Below are 22,775 nucleotides of genomic sequence, written 5' to 3' on the forward strand. Positions count from 1 at the left end.
TTATAATGAATTCAACAATTACAAGTATAATAAACCTCTCTTATCTTAAGAACAATCTCTCAAGACCACAAATACTAAAGCAAAGTAAGAACACTCTCAAGTTTCTAACAATGCAATAGCCCTCTCAACAATATGTGTGTTTTTGTGGTGAATGTTACTATGAGTGATGAATCCTATTTATAGGCAAGATATTCATCACTCTTAGTATTCCCTCATAAATCACCATAAACTCACATGTAACATCCCAATTAACAATCTAATTTACCATGACAATAAACAATAGAGTAATGCACCACATTATTGCATAGTCACTACAAATTCTGACCAAAAATAGGATCCAAGGTAGTTTGCTGGACTTCCGCTCGACCGAGCCACTACCTCGCTCGGTCGAGCAAGCTTCCAGTGAAGCTACTGACTTGTTCTGGACACTTTACTCGACCGAGCTAACACCGCTCGGCCGGTCGAGCAAGACCTTACTCGATCGAGCGGTTGGTCGAGCCACTCACAGTCTGCTTCTTTATTTGTTGCTTTGATCAAGCAACTCTTATCAATCGTTCCAAACCTTAAATCACTCATATTCGACACATCTTTATCGACCCTCTCTAAAGTACAAGACAAAGCATGTTCGATTATATGTTTAAAGTTAACGTCATCATTAAGATTATTGGTACTTGTTTAACACATAATGTACTGTCGTACCCTATTACTTCACAAAATCATGGTATTATTTTATATGATCCACAAAATTTGTGGTTTTGACCATTGTAAACACTTTAATTTGATAATTTATGAGATTTAGTAAACCTATGATGTTAAATATATGAGACTCTACATAACTAGTGATTAATTCATCATCCTAGGTTTAAAATTACTAGGTACTCATAATGGAAGATAAGAATTCAACATAAAAAACAACTTGTTATGATACAAGTTCAGATTTTAAGAGGTAACTTAAGAACATATAAAAAAAACAATTAAAAAAATTATATATTAAAATTTTAAAAAAAATTAAGAAAGCGATGAGAATCAAAGATAATCTAGTAGCTTTTAATTAATAATATTGATTGTTTTACCACTAAAAACGATAAAGTCGTAAAAAAAACTCTTTAAAATGAAACTATAGTTAAATTTAACAAAAAAACAGCTCCATCCACAACGACACTAACTCCAAGGAACATTGTTAACTAACTAAAACTAATCAAATAAAATAATATCTTAATAATTAAGTATTAACCCATGAACCGTAGAAGCCAAATCACAATCATAAAACACTTAACTACCTCGAATAATTAATGGTGTTAGTGGTAAACACATCAACAAGCCTTACATGATTTTTCCTAGTCTTCGCGCTAAAAGATGTCTAGATTAGTTAGGATTCCTCCGCATGACCATCAACAAAAAGTTAATTATTTCGAAATTACATCTTCCTTTATGAATACGTGTAACTTTGACCTTGAGTTTTTCTTCTGGGGATTGAAAACAATAGCATAATCCTATTTTTGGGTAATTAATGCTTTGAAATCTCGTTCCTTGAAAGTAGGCTTCAATTACTAGGGTGATACTACACTAGGCTTGCCATGGCTATTGATCTTTGAATCCAACTGATGACAGAATATTTATGAACTCGAATCTATCACGTTTGGACTCAAATCCACACATAATGATTGGAATCAACAAAACGATGTTCATAGACATTGAATATGTTTTGGACGCCTATTTCGATTTCTTCCTTTATTTAATCGCTTTGGCTTGCAACAAAATAAATCTTAGAGTTGTATCTTTTCGAACTTTGACGGTGATCATTCTTTTAGCGTCTTTCTTTCCATAATATATGTTTTCACTTTTAATACGAGACTCTTTTCAAAAAACCTACACTTCTATATTGGTAAACTTTCCTTTAATAGATACGATAGATTGATTTCATAATAATTAAAAAAAAAAACTCATACTGCAACAACTCATCTACCATGCAAAATTTTATAAATGGGAATAGCACGTGGTAACACAAAAAATAAAATACAAATTGCATAGTAAAACAACTAATGCTTAATAACAATAAACACTTAAATAATTTCCAAAAAAATTAATTCAGTACTTGAATTAATAATTTGAAATGTTGCACACGAAAAACAACTTCTACAAGAATAAAGATTTTGCCCGAAAGAAAACATATAAAACTGCAAACTGAAAAACTCTTAACAATGAAGTGAAAGCCAAAACAACTAAGGTAAAGCATCATCTCATCGAAAACAAAGTTCTCATAAAAGATATAAAAAAAATAAAAAATAAAAAATAAAAAAAAGATAAATTTGAATGCTAACATTACTCTCCACCCATTCTCTTTATTTAACAATGCTTTAAGATTTATCTATCCTATGTGTATCAGGAAATAAATGTTACTTCTATTCATTTAAAACTGGCACTACCAATTCGTTACGCATTTCTTGTGATCTAACAACTATTTTGGTTTTGACCAAAGGTGACTATTGAACTTAACACAAGTAATTTTCCTATATCATAGTCATAGTAATAACTTTAAGTAATTCTCTACCCATATCACTTTAAAATTTAGTGAATATTGAATATCGTTTACTTAATATCAACCATAACTACGGACATAAATTTAATACTAATGAAGAAATAAATAGAACACATGTCGACTCTATGATAAAAACTTGCCCGGTCTTTTTATGTTCTAATTAGACAATTTTTTTAGCATATTATGTAATGTCTTTCTAATTAGATTTTTTTATTTGATTAATCACAAAATAAATTTAAAATTATACCTTATTTACTAATTTTTTTTTTATCAGATACAATCAATTAAGATGTGTAGTATCAATTAATTAACATGGATAATTATCGGATAACATATTAATTATTTATGTAAATAATTTATTTTCATTAAAACACTTTTGTAAAAATTAAGAAAAGAAAATAATTTTGAAATATTTTTCATAGATAATCCTTTATGGTGCTTGCTTGGCTACATTAAAATACTACACAAATTAAAAAGATTACACATCAATTATTTAAGTATATAAAAGCATAAGATATCGATGAAATAAATTTAAAATGATAATTCTATCGCCTATGTTTGACAAGTTTATAATGCATAAATAAATAAATTAGATTGTATGTAAATTATTATAGTAAAAAAATATGTTCTCTAGGTTAAAATCTTATTTTAAGGTTTTACAAAGACATTCAACATTTAAATTATTTTTCATATTATTTTTTATGTATTGAAATTTTCTATTATTTATATGTAATTATTTATAACTTATATTGTTTAGTGCTTGATTTTATGATTATGTTTTTTTATATATTAGTAATATGTATCCCAATCTAATAATAATTTGAATATTATATTAATACTTATACAATTTTTAAAACAAATTAATTTATGATTTCAATATAATTAAGACTTGCAACTAGTTTGGGCTATGGTAGATAACGTTGAAGAATTTATTAAAGCAATAGAAAATTTGGTGTCTATTAATCATAAGGTGCTACATTTTGTAGCAAAATAGAAGACATCGAGAGAGAAAAACCACATAAGATTTCACTAAGACACAATCGAAGGAATGAAAGGATAAACCACACTCTATTATATTAATGAGTCTTGATGATCAAATTATTGTTGAAGTTGTTGATTAAGATATTTATTAGGTTAATGGAGATGGTAGGAGGCTTTATTCATGACAAAGTCATTGATCAATAAATTATTTTGAAACATTAATTATTTAGCCTTTATATGCAGTTAAATACGTCACTAAGAAATAACCTAAAAAAACGAAGTTCTTTCTTACTTTATCTACGTAATGTATATATTAAAATAAATGATGAAATCTAGGAATTATTCTACTTGTTTCATGATTTACTTCTTATGATATTTTTTTAGTGTTTTGTTGTTGGTAACGAAAATTTTACTTTGAAAGAGGTATTGACTAACACTTCATATACCAAAGAGTTGTGTCATAAGGCAATTCGAGACAATAGAGATAATTATGGTAGTGTATTGTTCGTTATACCTGATAAACTTTTTATGAAGAAGGGAATAACAATAATAAGAACACTAGTTCAAATGGGTCTAGTGGTTCTAAGAAATTTATTTACTATTATTATCGTGAATCCAGTCCTAATTTGAAAAATAGGTTTCAAGTTGTTGTAGTTGAAAGAAAAAATGACAACAAATATGATTCAGAAGAGGACTTAACACTTGTTGATTTTATTGGGTCTAACGATCTATTTAATCCATGGTTTAAATATTCTACTTATTCGTGTGATATATGTCCTTTTAGTGATTGGTTTAATACATATGTGTCTTGTAGAGAAAGTATTAGAGTGAAGCAATAATGACAACTATTATTTGATCAACAAGGAAATGCATACAAAAATTGATAATAAAATATTCTTTAACGGGCGCCTTACATCTTATGTTTTCTCAATAGCTTTTTCTAGAGTTTTTATACCGAAGATTTGCAATAGATATCCCTTTAATGTTTTCAATCTCTTCTTAGAAACTTATTTTATTAATAAAATTTCTCAATTTTCGAATAAAAAAAAAGTAAATTCCATGACAAGAGTCTTAGGGTGCGCTGCCTACTATCATATTTTAAAGGATAAGCTGGATCTTAGAGGAATAAAAGGGGAATTATAGGATATGGGGATGGAGTTAATGGTTTTAAAATTTTCAATGCTCAAAGGGTCGGATAATTCTAAGTATGGGTGTGAATTTTGATGAGATCCATGTAGTCATCACTCAAAACTACATCTTCAAAAAGTGAAGGTATTGGTATATCTCGTGAAATGTTGTTTGAGATAAGCTCCACTTATTTTTCTAATTGTTCTAGTGCTATATGTGTTGATGATATTAATCTAGTTATATATGAACTTTATGATTCGTGCAACAAATTCTAGCTCTATGGAAGGTTCTAAGGAATCATTATAGAGTTCATCTTATCCATCTAATAGGATTTAAAAGAAGCTTAAACGTGTTATTAGTAGGAATAATTAAGGAGATGAATGGTCATAGAAGTGATGATCAATGTCCGCGGAAGGATAAAAGACGGCAGACCATACTCTTATCAAATGAGACAAGTAGGTTACGTACATTGGCTAATAAGACTTTCAACTTGAAAAAGACCTGTAAATAAAATCAAAAGGTAAGACAAAATTTATGTAATTAATATTTGATAACTTGATAGGGATAACTTGAACGCATCCTCATTTTTCAGAATACACAAATTGAGCTAGAAAAATTTGGGTACTTGATATTTTCATAACATCTAGATTGCTTTCGTAGTTAGTATTCTAAGTCAAATTGGAATGGGCAAACTAGTTAGCTAGTTTGGCTTACTCATGAGTAGTTAAGGAGATCCATATGAATTATGTCTTGTGGGGTGAGAGTTACCTTTGAGAACAAAGCATCCATTGTAAAAAAACAACGCCAGAAACTGGATCCAAATGGTTACGATTGATGAAACTAGCTCCTTCATTGGCATAATTCTCAATAATGAATATTTATAGTTGTAAGAAACATTGAGTTCTAAGTCTTCTAACTAACAAGTTCTTGCTTTTGCATACAACAATGGAGATGAAAAACATCCACACAATAATTTTATTTTTGAAAATTAGGAAATTTTATTAATAAAGAAAGTCTCAAAAAAGAGATCAACAATAAATAAAGGGACATTTTATGCACCTCTTCGACAAAAAAAAACCCATAGAAAAAACCATTGAGAAAAACGTAAGATGTAAGACGCTCTTTAAAGTATAGTGGACAAGCCATTATACACATAAGGATCATACCTAAGGAATAATACAAAAAATACCAAGATCATAAAAGTCATACACCTAACGATGAGTCACAATCTGACACACCAAAACCTCAAAGCCCAAACAACAACTAACATACATGATACACCTAAGAAGGGCCACAAGACTTTTTTTACCTAAAAGTTGTTTTAATAAAAAAGTAAATTTTTTTATCAGATAAATTAATTCTTTTCATGTAAAGATAATTATCACTTGAACTTTTTCATATATATATATATATATATATATATATATATATATAAACTTTGTATAATAATACTTTTTCCTTATCTCCATCATATTCATTAACATGCATTGACAAATATCCTAAAATCAAATAATATGTTCAATCATACTTTCTCATTACTAATTTATCAAACACATTCATAATAACATACTAACATTCCACAAATCACAATAACGTATTAATCAAAGTAAATTGAAATTTGAAATTAAAAACCTAACTTTTGGGGATTTCAAAAATACGGTTTCAAACTTGAATCTAGATTGAAACACGGTAGGTCTTAGGCGGTCCTGTTTGTCTGGCCGATGGTGGTCTTGGAGGCTTGATTACATGGCAAATCCGCACCAGGTGCAGCAGCAGTGGTGGCCTGCATTGCGAGTTGCGATTTAGAGTGTTGACTTTTAGGGTTTTTGGCAGACGGCAGCAATATAGGAGAGTCAACATCAGTAGTGGTCGGCAGCAGGTGCAGCAGCAGTTGATGGTTGTTGTCCACTGTCCTCCGTCGTGAGTGGAGTGGATTGGATAACTGGGTTTTAGACTTTTAGAGTTTGGGGAATTTGAAATTTGAAACACGCATAAAGAGATTCGCGTTTAGTTATTTTTAAAAAAAATTATTTTCTATAAATCCTTAGGGCACGTGCCCCCCCCCCCCCCCCCCCCTCCAAACTCGGTCGAGTTAACTCAAAATGGGTGAATTGACACGGTTTTCCAATCAACCGTTTCAATATATCGCGATTTGTTATGTCCTTTGAAAAAATGGCGCACCACCACGCATATGGTTCATTTTGACCGTTTTGAAACAAAGATTTGGGCTTATCGCAGTCGAGATTCAAGTTTTTGCGGCGAGATTTCACCCAAAGAGTATACCACAAAGAAGAAGGTGAAACACAAAGAAAAAATAGAAAGAAAATGTTACAACACTTATATCTAGTTGATTTCAAAGAAAATATTGAAGAATAACATGAAATTCAAAGCTCCACCATTGAAGCTTGAAGGTGTATGTAATGTCAGTGGAACTCATCTTTAACTTGAACATTAAAGATTGAAATGACTTTTTTTTTTTTTTTTTTACTTTTTGACTATTATGAATAACTATTTTTGGGAATGAAAGGAGGAGTAAAGAGTCTTTTAAAGCTGTGATCATGATAGCAAAAGTTTTTTTTTTTAATTTTTATTTAATCATAAATACAGGTGATTGTAAGTATTTCTTATCTTTAAATATTGAAGGATTAAAAAGAATACTACTTTATCGAAGTGATCTTGTTATTTTAATATAACTAACTACTTTTTTATCAATTTTATATTTTAAATTTTATTATTATACGTAATATTTTGAAATTAATTAATAATATATCATTTAAAGAATATATTTTAAGTACATAAATAAATTAACTTGTATACAGTATATATTATCATGACCCGTTTCGTAATAAGTAAAATTTTTTCTGTTTCCCGCGATCTGTACTCGTAACCGCGGCCGCCGCCTGCGTTTTTGCACTATTTGCTCACTAACCACCCTTAAAAGGAAGATTAAGAAAGAGTTCACACTGAAAATATTGCAGACTAACTCATTTTGACTTGCACAAGTAATGTAAGGGAGAAGAATATAACTAAAGAAGAATGCTTTGGATTTCCATGTTTCTAATTGATAAGTTTTTGATAGACATACACATTTATTATTATTGTGTCTTGCTTGGATTGCTGCACAGGCAGGAAGAATGGTGATGAGGGAAAAAACTTATGTCAGCATGATCATTTGTTCTTGATAGGATATGAAGCCATTTTATTGATACCGCAAAGTCCTTCTGGGTGTTTAGTATTCCTCTTCATTCTTATGTATCCCTGTTCTCCCCATTTGGGTCCCCATGAGTTCTTCACAATTATGTAATCTGTTCCTCTTGTTGAACCGTACCCTACAGCTGTTACTCCGTGATTTAAATAAGTTCCACAATGTCCATCGAAAACTCCCTGTAAAATACAAGTTTATACTGGTCACATATAAAGGTTTTGTAAGGATCGGGCCAAAATGAATCAGGTTGAAAATGGGCTCAACTATAATTAAGATAAAACGGGCTATAAAAGACTCAATAAGAAATGGGCTTTTTAAGATAACATAATTAATATATAATTTAAATATTATAAATGACGACGTTAATGGAGATTAATAAATATTTTTTAATTTAATTATTATACATGATAATTAAATTGTTTTAAATTGATAAACGGGGAATAAAATAAATTTTAGTAATGAATATGGGTTGGGTTGGGAAGGGTTGGGCTTTCAAAGTCCAGTCCATATTATGTTTAAAGGGCCCTTATCTAATCCAGCTCATATTTATTTAAGCCCGATTCGGCCCAATGAGCAGGGCATTGTGGAACTTGCTTTACCATCATTAACATTTTTATATAATTCATTAGTTAATTTGTTTTTTGAGTTTGTAATTCGCTCAATATGGTCAAAAAATAGCCCAAAATCGATCATAATTTGCTTTTGGAATTTGCAAGAAGATTAGCGAACCATGTGAAACTAATCCGAACAGCCAATTCCATGATTGTCAATTGATGATTTGCTATTTTGAGTAGAAAAAGAGTGAAGAAGGTCGTACCCCACTGTAAATTGGAAGTCTCTCCCGGAAGCCTCAATTCCGACACTAACAGGCTGGTGTGCAAGTGCCTTAAGTAGACTTGCTTCATCATTAGATGGAACATCTCGGTGACCATTAATGGTTACTACCTCCATTGCTTCCTATAAATGTCAATTATAATTGATTTGATCAGTTAAAAATATATGTTTTCTAGTATTTTTTTCTAGCTAATACAAAGTTAAATTAGACTGGACTTATTGTGAATGTCAACATATTTATAGAAAAACATGAGGTGCACACACTTCATAAGCCAAGGAGATATATACAATCCCAAAACCATATGGCAATGGGGAGAAGGACTCTAATAACTTGTAGTGTGCACACCATTTTCAATCTTTTGATGCGGGATAGCTCATCCCAAAACTCAACCAAAAGCTTAAGCTAATGGTTGAGGCCCCAAGATATGCTATATATTCTAACACGCCCCCTCACACGAGAGCCCTTTGCGCTAGAAGTATGGATGCAACACAAGTCCTCCTCATACCTAGTGCTAAATATTTGGTTGAGATTCGAACCCGTGATCTCGTGTCACACTGGCTTCTAATACCATGTCAAGGAACCAACTCAACTAAAAACTTAAACTGATGGTTGAGGCCTTAAGATATGTTATATACTCTAACATACAGTATTCTAGTCATTGTAGTATACCTTTTTCGCCTCACAGCATCCTTCCTCCATTAGATAAGGGTAGTCATCCTCTCTCTGAAGTCCATTGTTCGAGAGTATAAACTGGAAAGCATTGTCCATAACCCCACCATTGCATCCGTTGTTGCTAACATCACAGTCTATCAGCTCTTGCTCTGAAAGTGAGGTTAGATTACCAGTAACTATCTGGTTTATGCCCTCAACTGCAGCCACAGTTGAGAATGCCCAACAACTTCCTGCAATATGGAAATAAGATGATCAGAATTAAACAACTATCTAGGAAGATATAGCATTCACTCCTTACTGTTCAATATCTTACAATAAATTAGTTTTTATCTCATTCGAAACATTTTCCATATGATATAAATGATAAATTTGTTATTAGACTTGTACAAAACAAGACCTAAAAATAGGAGAGTTAGCTACACACAGCTTGATAAGTATCTTCCTATAGCCAATTGGTGTTGGGAGTACTTTATTTATGGTAGTCAACTTCTCTTTAATTCTTTGATGTAGTATCTCATGTGCGTTATTTTTTGGTACTCCCCCTCACAAGTGAGTCCATTTTTTTAATTTGGCAGGAACACCATTATTTTCAAACCAACAAGTTGTTTTTATGGAAACCTGATTTTTTGTTTTCAGCTGAGCGGAAACCTTATGCTCTGCTATTAAGAAAAATTTGTTGTTAGATTTATACACAACAAGACCCGGATAAGAGGAGAGATGGGTATACACAAACCTGAAATTGTTACATCCTAAAAACAATTGGTATTAATTGGTATTAGGAGGAGTAGCCCATGAAGTATATATGATAGTCAACCTCTCACTAATTCTTCGACGTGTGGTCTGTATTTTACAACAACAAAAACTTAAATGAATGATATCAAATTTTTAGCTTACCACAAGCACCCTGGTTTTTAACTGGTGTAACAGCACCTTTTTTCCTCCAATCAACGGATTTGGTATACTTGTCACATCTTTGTAAGTGAAGTCTTGTGCAGAATCCGATTTTCTCCTTTCTACAACTCCTAAGCCCATGTACTTATTCTTAAACTCTTGATGGGTTAAATCTGCAAACTCATTCAAGCCAAGCCAATAGCCACTAATGTGCTTATTCCTCTCATCAATATGTTTCAAGTTATCTTTAAAAATTTTGAACCTTAGCAGCTTTTCTTCAAGGCTATTGTAGATTCTTGCGTGTTTCGATATCCATGACACGAATAAGTCATGGAGTTTCTCTTCTGAACTCAAGTCAGTAGGAGAGTAACCGATAATTGAGAAGTCATGCGCGAAAGCAGGATACAAGACTCCAATCACAAAGAAGGTGAAGTATAAGATTGTTTGCAGTGGATTATTAGACATTCTCTCTAGTTTGAAATTGGTTATTGCAATATGTTTTTGTTGCCTTGGGTTGGAATGAGCAGAACTTGGAAGGATATTTATATGCTTGGTAATGGTATATTGCTTTGAAGTAAAGTGGGGACTACTATTAGAGATAACCAAATCTTAAAGGATTGATCTTTTTAACTGACTTATGTTGCAAGGTATTCCTTTTTTGTTAGAGCCATAGTAAAATATTGAGAAGTATTTGATGTTATTTTGATTTTTTAAACAGCTTTTATTGACTTCTATAACAATAGTCTAAACTTATGTCTTCTTTAAGTTTTAATTGAATGATGTTAGAATTTAAGCAAAATATATTATAAGTATTAATAATTTTTTGTTGTAAAATGATAAATATTGTACCTAAGAGTTTTGTTCAATGTCTTAAATTAATTGGTTAATTGGGTTAATTTGACCATTTTGGGGGTATAGAGGAGGACAAAATTGAATCAAGTGGCTTTTCATAGGGAAAAAAATATAACCATTAGATGAACTTGTTAATGATGATTTTCAAGAGCAACAGTAGAAGAAAGGTGAAAACAAAGCGGAAAAAAGGTTTTGGAGATGGGTTTGGAAGAGTTTTGTACTTTTTTTGTTTTAATGGATTTTTAGGAGTTTGAGGAGTAAGTAGGTTTGAAGTCGACAATCATGGTGATTACGAGTTTGGCAATTATGTTTCAAGAATTTTGTCATATGTTCTAAATTAATTGGGTGTGGATTAATCGAGTTAATTTCTCCATTTGAACGTACGAGGAGGACAAAATTGCATCTAATGGCTTGATCGGACAACATATAGCCATTAAATCAACTTGTTGTTAACAGTGATATTCAAGAGTAGCACTAGAAGAAAGGTGAAAGCAAAGAGGAAAAGAGATTGAAAAAATGTGTCGTTTTTTTGGTGGATTTTGGAGTTGGAGGGGTATGAGAGAATTTTGTGTTTTTTTGTTTTAATGGATTTTTTAAGAGTTTGAGTTGGAAATAGGTTTCGAGTTTGACAATCATAGTGATTACGGGTATATCATTGTTATGACTTGAGAAAAAGACAATAGATGTGGACTTTTATGGATGAATTACAAAAGACAAATGAGTAGAATATAGTTTACAAGATTGAAACTTTTCTTGAAAACAATGATTTGAGTATCGAGAGATTCATTTGAAGAGAAGAAGAAGAAGAAAAAACAAGGTTGAAAATTTCATTGACATCATCATATATCGATATTGACAAGTGTTTTGATGGTGTAGTCATAGAGAGCGGAAGCGGGGAAAAGATGGATCGCTACTCATGATATCATAATAGAGTTAGAGAAGAACGATTGGAAAGTTTGATTGTATTACTTGAGTAAATCATATTTACAGTACAGAAATATTATTCTAATTGATACATCATAATAATTCATCAATTGTCAGAAAACGGACTACACTTTATTATCTATTGTTAATGCACTCACATTTTATTGTGATTGGCAGTAAACGAAGAAGATGATAGCATTCACGTCAAATTGCTACTAGACTTTATCAAAACTTATTATTCACATCAAATTGCTACTTTTTTATTTTTAATTTATTTTTTATTTTTTTTATCAAAGTTTGCACTAATTATTTTTCTAAAAAAAAGATCACAAGCATAATGCTATTAGTTTAGAGATAGCCTTGCACATTGCATATTTTTTAAACTGTTATATTTTTTTAGAGAATCTCTGTTGAATTTGATAATGGTAAATGTGGATTTTTGCTTCGTTTGACAAGTCTTTTTTGCTTTAGTCATGGTAAAGTCACACAAGTTCTATGACAGTCTCAACCCGTTTGCAAACCTAGGATAGTAATTTCGACAAACATCTTTATTGATTTTGACTTTTGAACTTGATTGAGATTTTGGTTGTATGTAAAAGTATTTTTTGGACATTCAACTCTTTCTGTAAGACTTGTGAGATTTTTTTAAAATTTGTTTAAGGTACATATTTACTTAACGAAATAACATTATCCTCTTGAAGGTTTAGAATTACCAAATCAAAAATATATAGCTTAGTAAAACTATTTAACTATATGAATACTATTTAGATAATTAAGTTTTAGAAAACAAATTTTTTTATTTTTTCAACCCCAATTATGCAAATAACTCCGTTTATATAACTGCTCCTTTCCAGTTTCCATCTTCGGATCTTCCCATCCTATTTCCAATTTTACTCTAAAATAAGAAAAATTCTCTTTATACAATCATTATTTTGGGTAAAATTACAATTTTTCTCCATTCATCCTTCACATCTTTTCTTCATTCCCTATTTAATTACATTTGTTTGCTTTTTAATCTTTTCAGTCACAATAGTGCTTCAAGAATAATACTTGTTTGCAAATTTTTCCTGATGGGTAGTTTGCAACTTTGTTTAAAATTAGGAGGAATTAAACTTGTAGAATTCATACCCAACTTATCATCCACACTTTGCTCAAGCAAGGGAATTTCTTTTTCAACTTTCCCAAACCCAATTACAGCTTATAGAAGAAAATGCCCAGAATTAAAGGTTTATCATCATAAAATTCTGGCGTTTTCTTCTGCTGCGGGAGAAAAATTAGGGAGTAATTGTGAAAATTTTGGTCTAAATGATGAAAATGGAGGTGGGTTTTTGAAATTATCAGATGAGGAGTTGATGAGTCAATGTGAAATGGGGACTTTTAAGGCTTCTGGTCCAGGTGGCCAGCATAGGAATAAAAGGGAATCTGCTGTTCGTCTCAAACATCTTCCTACTGGCATCATTGCTCAGGTATTTGTCTGATTGTGCTTTTCCAATTGTAATTTATATATGCTGCTTTGTAAATTGCTGATTATTTTGGGATTGTGCAATTTACTATTTTTGTTTATGTGATGTTTGTTTATAGTTTTGGTTGATAATTGTTTTGAAATTCAATGTTTAGGCAGTTGAAGATCGGTCACAACACATGAATCGTGCCTCAGCCTTACTGCGACTACGAGCCCTTTTAGCTCTTAAAGGTAAGGTCTTGATGCCTTTGTCTTTTCCTTATCCTTTGCCTAAAAGGATGAGCTGTGACTTAATTGGTTTTCTTTGGATGATTGGACTTGGCAATTGAGAATTGCTGATTTCGTTAAATTTTGAGTAGGATAAATAAAGCTCTTTATCTGATTTGGTTCTTTGATTTAACTAATCTTGAGCATACATTAATTTCATGAGTAGAATGCTTCTTCTGTTATAACGTGATTAAATCACGTGGGCTGGTGCAAATTAAACGAAGTATTTTTTTATCATGGATCAAACAAGTCACCGAGCGCACAATACCATTGCAAGAGGAAGCAAAAGTAATGAATTTAAGGCAAGAGGACAAGAGGAAAACAATACCGATTACTATTAGAGAGTAGGGAGTAGAGAGTGAGACGTATAAAGAAGCAAGCAAGCAGAAGAAATTGTACACATGCCAAGTTGGATTATCGTTCCTTAATATGAAAGATGCAAGGACACCGAGCTATATTTTAAGATGACATTAAAATCTTCCAGGATAGAATATTTCATTGTAGAAGTGTTATTAGATTATATTTGGTCATGAAAGAATAATGTGAATCCATTAGATGAAGCTTGTAGTATACACGGGGAAACAAGGGAAATCATGGGAACTGTATGCAACTCTTTTGAGAGAACAACCTCTTGAAATCTTGCATTTGTTTTTCAAATTTTTTTCCATTAATACAACTTTTCCCTACCATTTTCATATTTGGTCTTTCTTTTTTTTTAGTTTCTTATTCACTTAAATGGAAAATTCGCTTCATTCTGTATGTTAAAAAAATTATATGCTTGGCAATGAAAATACAATTGTTTCCATATGTCCTTAGGTACTACTATACTAGTTAAAGTATAGAATGAGGGATGGACGACTATGTTTGGTCTATGAGATGGAATTTTGGGGGAAATATAGATTTTTATAATGAGATGTATCATATGGTGTGGTAAACTTGAGTTTATATACATTGGAATCAATAAATATAGTGCAGATCTTATAATCCTAAGTTATATAACCAAGTAAATAAAGGTTCTTTGTATTGAAGACTATAGCTAACATCTAGTTGCTACATATGTGTGACTTGGCAAATGTGTCGGTCCGATTTGTTTGGGTTCATGCCCGATTTCATATTTTTTTGGTTAAGGCTTTGACATTGTTGTTTGTTGATTGTTTGCCATACGTTATTCCTACTTATTGTGCAGCAAGCAAGATTGTAAGATCTTGACTCCTTATGGCCTTTGCTAGTAGTGCAAGATCTGAGGGCAGGACCCTATTTTCCTGTTTGAACTCCATATTTGCTTATCAACTTCTATTGATCTCCATATATTCGTCTTTAATGTAGGGTTACTAGGACCAAGTCTTCCCTGTCCTCTTATTAATAGTAATGAAAACTAAAAAGAATTTTTATGTCATCAATCTTCAGATTTTTTTTAGGAAAAATTACCCAGAATAAACTAATCTTTTACTGATTTTTCCTACAATAATCCTAACTTTTAATTAACCATGAATGATCCCAACTATAAGGGGTGTTTGCTGACAATCACCAAGCTAACCTCTTACCTATATAACAAGTCATTTTGCAAAAAAAAAAAATAAAAAAATTACAAAATTTAGTTATAAAAATTTGAAAAATTTTTAAAAATTAAAAATAGTAATCAAGAAAATTTATTTTTTCATTTTAACTTTAAATTTTTAAAATTTTTGATTTTTTTGATTTTTCTTTTTTTTTGGTAGCAAGGTCCCATTGGGGAAACAATATTCTTGGATAAGTGACACTAAATTGCGATTATTTATGGTTAATCAAAATTTGGGATTACGGTAGGAAAATCAGAAAAAGATTGGATAATTCAAGATAATTTTTCCTTTTTTATGTAGAGTTTTCTTTTGCTGAGCAGTTGGAGACACTATATTGTAGTTATATTCTTCTATTTCATGTAAAAGAAATGGCTGCCAACTTCACAACTTTTTTTCCCTTATTTGATTTTCCACGTGACAGTAAGAAGACCTGTGGATCTCAATGCTTATTCTCCACCATTGGAGCTTCTTCAAATTCTTCCGGTAAAGTCCACTATTAGGGGATCAGAAATCGGTCCACAAATTAAGTCTAACAATCCAAAATTTATTGAGGTGATTCAATTTTAGTTGGACACTTAATTTCACCACACTATCAAATTTAGAAACCTGAAGAGGTCATTTCCTTGTGTTCAGGGAATGCAAGCACTATTAGATTTAATCTATGCAGTTGAAGGGTCCATATCGGATGCTGCTAAAATTTTAGGGTGAGTTTTTAATGTATCTTTTGAGCTTCATTAATGTTGCTTTGTGTATTTGGAATGACGGTGTTGTCTCCTCAAGGACTGGCTTTTCCTTGTTCAAGCTAATTCTGGCAAGCATATAGTAAAAATGTGGTAACGGTTGCGATCGCGGTAACGAAACACTGATGCGGTAAACGGGAGGATGCTGTTATACTATCGTCTAAATATCGGTCGAAACCATAAGATACCCCTTGATTCGGCCAAAAACGCGGTTTTTTTTTCACCTTTACAACGCGGAAACTATCAGTTCATTTATTTTGAAAACCTTTACAGCGCGGCCGATGTGATGCAATGCGGCCTTGTTTTTACTCTATGCTGTCCAGAACAATTCCTTGACCATAACCTTGTTTTTGTTCAATCTTCGTCATTGCTTTAATCATGTCTTTTTTTGTTCAATCTTCGTCATTGCTTTAATCATGTCTTTATTTTAAGCATTTAAGAAAGATTAGAACAATATGTACAACTCAAGTTTGGAACAATAAATATAGAATATAAGATCAGTTAGATTAATTTAGGAGTAATTAGTGTTGAAGTTAGGATCACTAAGTGTGAAAGTCTGGAACAATGAGTAAAAAAGTTATGAACAATAACTGAAAAACTTTTGATAAATAAGTGTAAGAGCTAGGAACAATAAGTATTAAACTTTGGAACAATGAGTATTAAAGTTATGAACAACAAGTATAAAAGACGAGGAGCAACATAAAAAATTGAAGTTAATTTGTATGTTTGCTACAATGAAATTTATTAAAAACCTATCAGACACATTTTTATTTTTGATCTTCTATGTTGTTTACAAGTGCAGAAAAAGTTGGACTTCCAGTTTTAAGCCCAAACTGATTCCTCTATTGTTGTAAAAACAATTTACATTCTTCATCAAAGTCATTTAATTTTCTATTTTCATTTAAATTAAAATTTAATTTTTGTTCTGTAACTGGGACACCTCCAATGGGTAGGCCGTAGTCTAAATGAACATCCTCTGGTAGTATTGGTATCATATTTACTTTTGAGAGTACCAAAGATGATCTAACTTGGTCAAATTTACTGACCAATTCAGCACAAAAACTGCCCTTGTGTGCATCTTAACTTAAATGAAGTAATCTACCAAACCCCAAATTTTTGATAGTTTCTTATGTTGATCAAGAATGTCTTTTATAAGTCTTGTTAAAAACTGTTTGGTTGCGATTCTCTGAATCAATGCACGATCTCTTTCTTCTACTTGATATTCTTCCTTCAAATGTTTAGCCTTTTTTGCTGTACAACAATTGTAGAAGACTGCTTTCTATTCTCGAGAGTCCTAAACATTTAATTTAGGAACCTTTATTTTATAAGTTAGGAATAATAGGCATATAAGCTGGGAACATTACGTGTATGTGTTATGAACATTAAGTATATAAGTTAGGAACATTACGATACATAAGTTAGGAACAATAGGCATATTAGTTTGGAAAATTACCTATGTAAGTTAGGAACTATATGCATATTAGTTTGGAACACTATTTTTCTGAATCTGTGCTTATGAAATATGAACAAGCGTATCAGCTTGAAACATTACCTACTCGTCGTGCATGTGTTCATTAGAAGGTGGTTGCAGTGTTATATGTACTGCCTCTTTTTCAATCCTTTTCCTGTATACAAACAAACGATTTAATACAACAATATGAAATTCAAATTAATAATCTCAGTATTTCTTAAAGATCAATGAAAATGTGACTTACATGAAGTTGACAACATTGAAGGTCCAGCATCCAGCGTGGGCAATACATCCCACAAAAGTCAGTAATAAAATCAAGCATTCTAATATCTTCTCGTTTCTGTCTGTTTTCCCCATCTCTGTCCCTTGTCTTCTTGTTATTGCTATTGTTCTTCCCTTGAAGGTGCATAACATATTAGTTATTGGTCATATTGCCATACTACATATCCTATTGGTTGCTTGTTTATCATCTGCCCTTTTTTTCTATGATTAAATGTTGTATATATAGCTCACGTGTTGAAACTTGAACCTGCAGGCTGAGCACAGGAGCTCTATCACGGCTTATCCTGTCCGATGACAGCCTTCGTGGAGCAGTTAATGAGCTAAGAGCATTGAAGGTACCAACTCAAGCATTTTTTAGCTTATAAATTCCTATTGATCAGTGTTTCTGTTGGGATTATTGTTACCCAAAACGGTAAATTTGCAGCTACATATGTTAAACATAACATATCTTCATACGTCCTCTGTTTTTTTTACTAGCACCCAAGTATACTTTACTTTGAATATCTTCAAAATTGCGAGCTTGGATGATGCAAGTTCTTCTAACTTTCAAGATGTACTAATAGGTGGGAACCATTGAATAGCATTGGGGTAATGGAATGTTGTTGCTGACTATGTAACAAAAAAAATAAAATCTGAGAACGGTGATGTATTAGAGTTCGAACAATGTGTTTCAAACTCCAATATTGCCAAGATCGAATGTATGAAGTTTAGTGATAAACAAATTACGCTATCAATGATGTCGATGTTTGTAGGAGAAAGTAAAGCAATAAAACGACACAAAGATTGACGAGGTTCACCTAACTAAGGCTACGTCCTCCGGTGTGTAGTATCTCTTATATTATCAAAGGAGTTCAAAGAACTCTCAAATATGGAGAATTACAATAGAGAAGAGATATAGGCTAGTGTTTGGCTTGGGGTGTCTTTTGTGGATGATCACCAATTACTCTCTATTTATAGGAGAGATCACACTAAGTAACATTAAGTACATTAAAAACTATGAATAAATGATAATGAAACATCTCCAAGAACTTGAAGAGTCAAAAACAGCATCCTAGGAGCATCAAAGACATCGCTCGACCAAAGCAGAGGATTGCTCGGTCGAGCGGGCTACAGGAAGTTTTTGGTTGCATTCTGTCTGCTCGCTCGACCCATTCTGAAGCTCGCTCGATCGAGCGAGCTGGTCGAGCGGCACTTTAGAGGGCTTCTGACAGTATTGCTCGACTTGCATAGTAAAGCATCTTAAACCTTTGAACTTCTTCATTAGGTCTCATAACTCCCATGAATAACTCATACTTCATTACCTCATTAATTCATACTTTAATCATCATTATAAACCACAATCATCAAGACTTATCTTAATACACCCATTCATGACATACTTATGGGATTCCATCCCAAAAGTCACCAGATGAATGCACACACGAAATGTGCACTCAAGTCACACCATTCATAACAATCTCCACCTTGACTTGAGTTCACCCAAGTCAATGGAATTCTCTAATTCACTCCAACATAATATAACAACTTACATAACATCATACTCAAAACAAAAACAACACATGTGCATAAACATAGCACATGCACTAAAAATGCCCTCAAAGGGCTCACAAGAGTATGAAATTTAATTACCAATCAAGTCCATACATCCCATGGACTCATTGGGGTACGTTGGAATTATTCTCAAACTGTTATTAAAAAAAGTATCAATTTCATTTTCATGCTCGGTTGAAGTAGTGGACACACAAGCCGAACTAATTAAGGTTGAACCCAAAAGCATATACAAGCCATCATTAATGGATCCTTTCAAGAACAAATTAGGACCCTTGCCAACCTTTAAAACTCCACCTTCACCAATGCACTTAAAACCTTCTTTATCCAGAATACTAAGGGAAATTAAGTTTTTATTCATACCTGGAACATGAAGGACTCCGGTCAATGTTCTTACAACACTATCAAACATGATAATTTTAACATCTCCAATACCAACTATCGGACAACTAGCCTCATTACCCATAGTGACTGTTCTTCCATCAACCTTTTGATAAGTTGAGAAGAAACTAGAGTTAAAAGTTATGTGTCTCGAACATCCCGAATCCAAAATCCAAGAATCACCACCCTTATATTCACTAGTAACAATAAGAGCACCAACATCATACATATCATCTACAACCTAGCTAGCTTCGGCGGAGATAGCTTTTGTGGACTTGCTTTCATCGGATTATTTGGCTTTTAATTTCCAACAATCTTTCTTGAGGTGGCCTTTCTTCTTACAAAAGTTGCAAGTCATGCTCTTTTTGTTTCTACTCGACTCTTTAACAATTAAAGCATCATTGGAAACTCTAGACTCCTTTTGAGCAAATTGAGAATCAATAAGGTTTTTTTGAGTCAAAGTGTCTCTTCCATATAACAAGGTTTCCCTAAAATGCTTATATGAATTTGATAGTGAAACTAACAATAGAATAGCCAAATCCTCATCATCCACTTTTACATCAATATTTTGCAAATCCATAATTATTGAATAAAATTCATCAAGGTGCGATTTTATAGGCTTCCCTTCTTGCAATCTGAGATCATACAAACGACTCTTTAACAAAAGTCGATTGGTAACACTCTTTTCCATATAGAGTGATTCCAATTTTTCCCAAATGCCTTTTGAAGTTTCCTCCTTTACAACTTCTCTCAAAACTTCATTAGAAAGACAAAGTTGTATGGCGGAAAGAGCCTTCGCATCCATTTCTTCCTACTTAGCCTCACTTATGCCTTCGGGTTTCTTCTCTACACCGTTTAGTGCTTTATGCACTCCATTTTGTATCAAAATTGCTTTCATTTTGACTTGCCATAAGCCAAAGTTCACACTCCTATCAAACTTCTCAATATTAAGTTTCATTGTAGCCATGTCGCACCAATATGACATCTAAAACACGATAACAACAACTTGGCTCTGATACCAATTGAGAACGGTGATGTATTAGAGTTCGAACAATGTGTTTCAAACTCCAATATTGCCAAGATCGAATGTATGAAGTTTAGTGACAAACAAATTACGCTATCAATGATATCGATGTTTGTAAGAGAAAGTAAAGTAATAAAACGACACAAAGATTTAACGAGGTTCACCTAACTAAGGCTACGTCCTCCGGTGTGTAGTATCTCTTATATTATCAAAGGAGTTCAAAGAACTCTCAAATATGGAAAATTACAATAGAGAAGAGATATAGGCTAGTGTTTGGCTTGGGGTGTATTTTGTGGATGATCACCAATTACACTGTGAATGAGAGCTCTCTATTTATAGGAGAGAACACACACTAATTAACATTAAGTACATTAAAAACTATGAATAAATGATAATGAAACATCTCCAAGAACTTGAAGAGTCAAAAACAACATCCTAGGAGCATCAGAGACATCGCTCGACCAAAGCAGAGGCTCGCTCGGTCGAACGGCCTGGTCGAGCGGGCTACAAGAAGTTTCTGGTTGTATTCTGTCTGCTCGCTCGACCCATTCTGAAGCTCGCTCGGTCGAGCGAGCTGGTCGAGCGGCACTTTAGAGGGCTTCTGACAGTATTGCTCGACTTGCATAGTAGAGCATCTTAAACCTTTGAACTTCTTCATTAGGTCTCATAACTCCCATGAATAACTCATACTTCATTACCTCATTAATCCATACTTTAATCATCATTATAAACCACAATCATCAAGACTTATCTTAATACATCCATTCATGACATACTTATGGGATTCCATTCCAAGAGTCACCACATAAATGCACACACCAAATGTACACTCAAGTCACACCATTCATAACAAAATCGGTTTAAGATTTTTGTTTTAACTTATGCAGGGAATGAAGCCTCTCAAGTAAAATCATCTTATAAGTTCGGTAACTTTCATTTCCCCTTGTCTTGCGTTTTGGATTTAAGTGCAAATCGGTGTTACTTAATTCTCTTTTTAATTTTACAATTTGCCCAAGAGAATGGGCTGGAAAACTAAAAGCAACTATTTTTCACTTGTATCAGTTTGCAATTTATCATTTGCATGGAGATTAACGAATTACGGGATACTGTTGTGAATTAAAATTAGGGCTCGTATGGAAGTGTCAGTAGTACCTTCTCTGAGATAAAATCTCAATTGAGAGAAGTAAACTTCTCCCCGCTGTTTCTATATGAGAAAATTTTGCAAGTTTCTGTTGTGTTGATCTTTTTTATATCTCCTGTGGAGCGAAATGCAGTTCACGTTTCATACTTTATACTTTCATAGTAGAATCAAGAATTTATCATATTAGGCATTAGCTAGATGTCTAGTTGTGGGGCCTCTGTGACTATTTATTACTACTTCTATAGACTCAGATTCGACCGTAATTTGATGGTTTGTCCTTTTTGTATTATTTTATTTGAATTGGATTTGGGTTTGCTATGTTAGGGTTTGGATAAGTTTTATTGTAGCAGCCCTGAATTATGAATGTAAGACTAACTCGAATTATTATAAATTAAGCGGAAGTTTATTTTTGCCAATATATTTAAGATGTTACTTAATGGTTAAATTAATGTTCAAGTAAAATACTTGAACTAAAATCATAGCAACATAATAGAAGTTGTAACTGTCTAAAATAAAGGAAATTTGCAATTAAATCGTAATAAGCTCAAAGTTCAAATTACAAATTTAAAATAGTCCAAACCTAAAAAGAACTAAACTAGTCTCTCAAATACAATAAACACAAAAGGGAGTTCTACTCTAATCGGGTTTATCCTCTACTCGCATATTAATCCTTCATTGAGGTGTCATGGACATTTAATCTAGAAACAAAACCATTGAAATACACACAAAGCATAGTGTCAGTTAAAAGGTCGATTATAAACACACTAGTCTCCACCAAACAAGTTATTAAAACCTTTTGGTTTTTCATTTGATAAATCATATCATCACGCAAAGTCATTTCAATGGTTTAATAGTAATTTTAAGTTCTCATTT

At 32.3% G+C, this 22,775-nt stretch overlaps 1 protein-coding gene and 1 pseudogene across 4 annotated transcripts; one reads left to right on the forward strand and one right to left on the reverse strand.

The window, feature by feature from the left end:
- Positions 1 to 7,549: 7,549 nt before the first annotated feature.
- On the reverse strand, positions 7,550 to 10,749 carry LOC130805202 (cysteine protease XCP2-like; annotated as a pseudogene).
- Positions 10,750 to 12,884: 2,135 nt separating this feature from the next.
- Positions 12,885 to 22,318, forward strand: LOC130805203 (uncharacterized). 4 transcript variants are annotated; one of them, XM_057669869.1, is made up of 7 exons: positions 12,885 to 13,493; positions 13,645 to 13,720; positions 15,737 to 15,867; positions 15,949 to 16,019; positions 18,062 to 18,143; positions 21,649 to 21,687; positions 21,824 to 22,318. In XM_057669869.1, the coding sequence occupies exons 1-6, from the start codon at positions 13,098 to 13,100 to the stop codon at positions 21,667 to 21,669; spliced, it is 777 nt and encodes a 258-aa protein (XP_057525852.1). In that variant the 5' UTR covers positions 12,885 to 13,097; the 3' UTR covers positions 21,670 to 21,687; positions 21,824 to 22,318. The 4 variants fall into 4 exon arrangements, with proteins under 4 accessions (XP_057525852.1, XP_057525853.1, XP_057525850.1 ...); XM_057669870.1 differs by having other exon boundaries at positions 21,649 to 21,682; XM_057669868.1 differs by having other exon boundaries at positions 12,886 to 13,493; positions 21,649 to 22,318.
- The last annotated feature ends 457 nt before the right edge of the window (positions 22,319 to 22,775 follow it).

The sequence above is a fragment of the Amaranthus tricolor genome, chromosome 2, assembly GCF_026212465.1.
Source record: "Amaranthus tricolor cultivar Red isolate AtriRed21 chromosome 2, ASM2621246v1, whole genome shotgun sequence".
In the NCBI taxonomy this organism is placed as follows: Eukaryota; Viridiplantae; Streptophyta; class Magnoliopsida; order Caryophyllales; family Amaranthaceae; genus Amaranthus; species Amaranthus tricolor.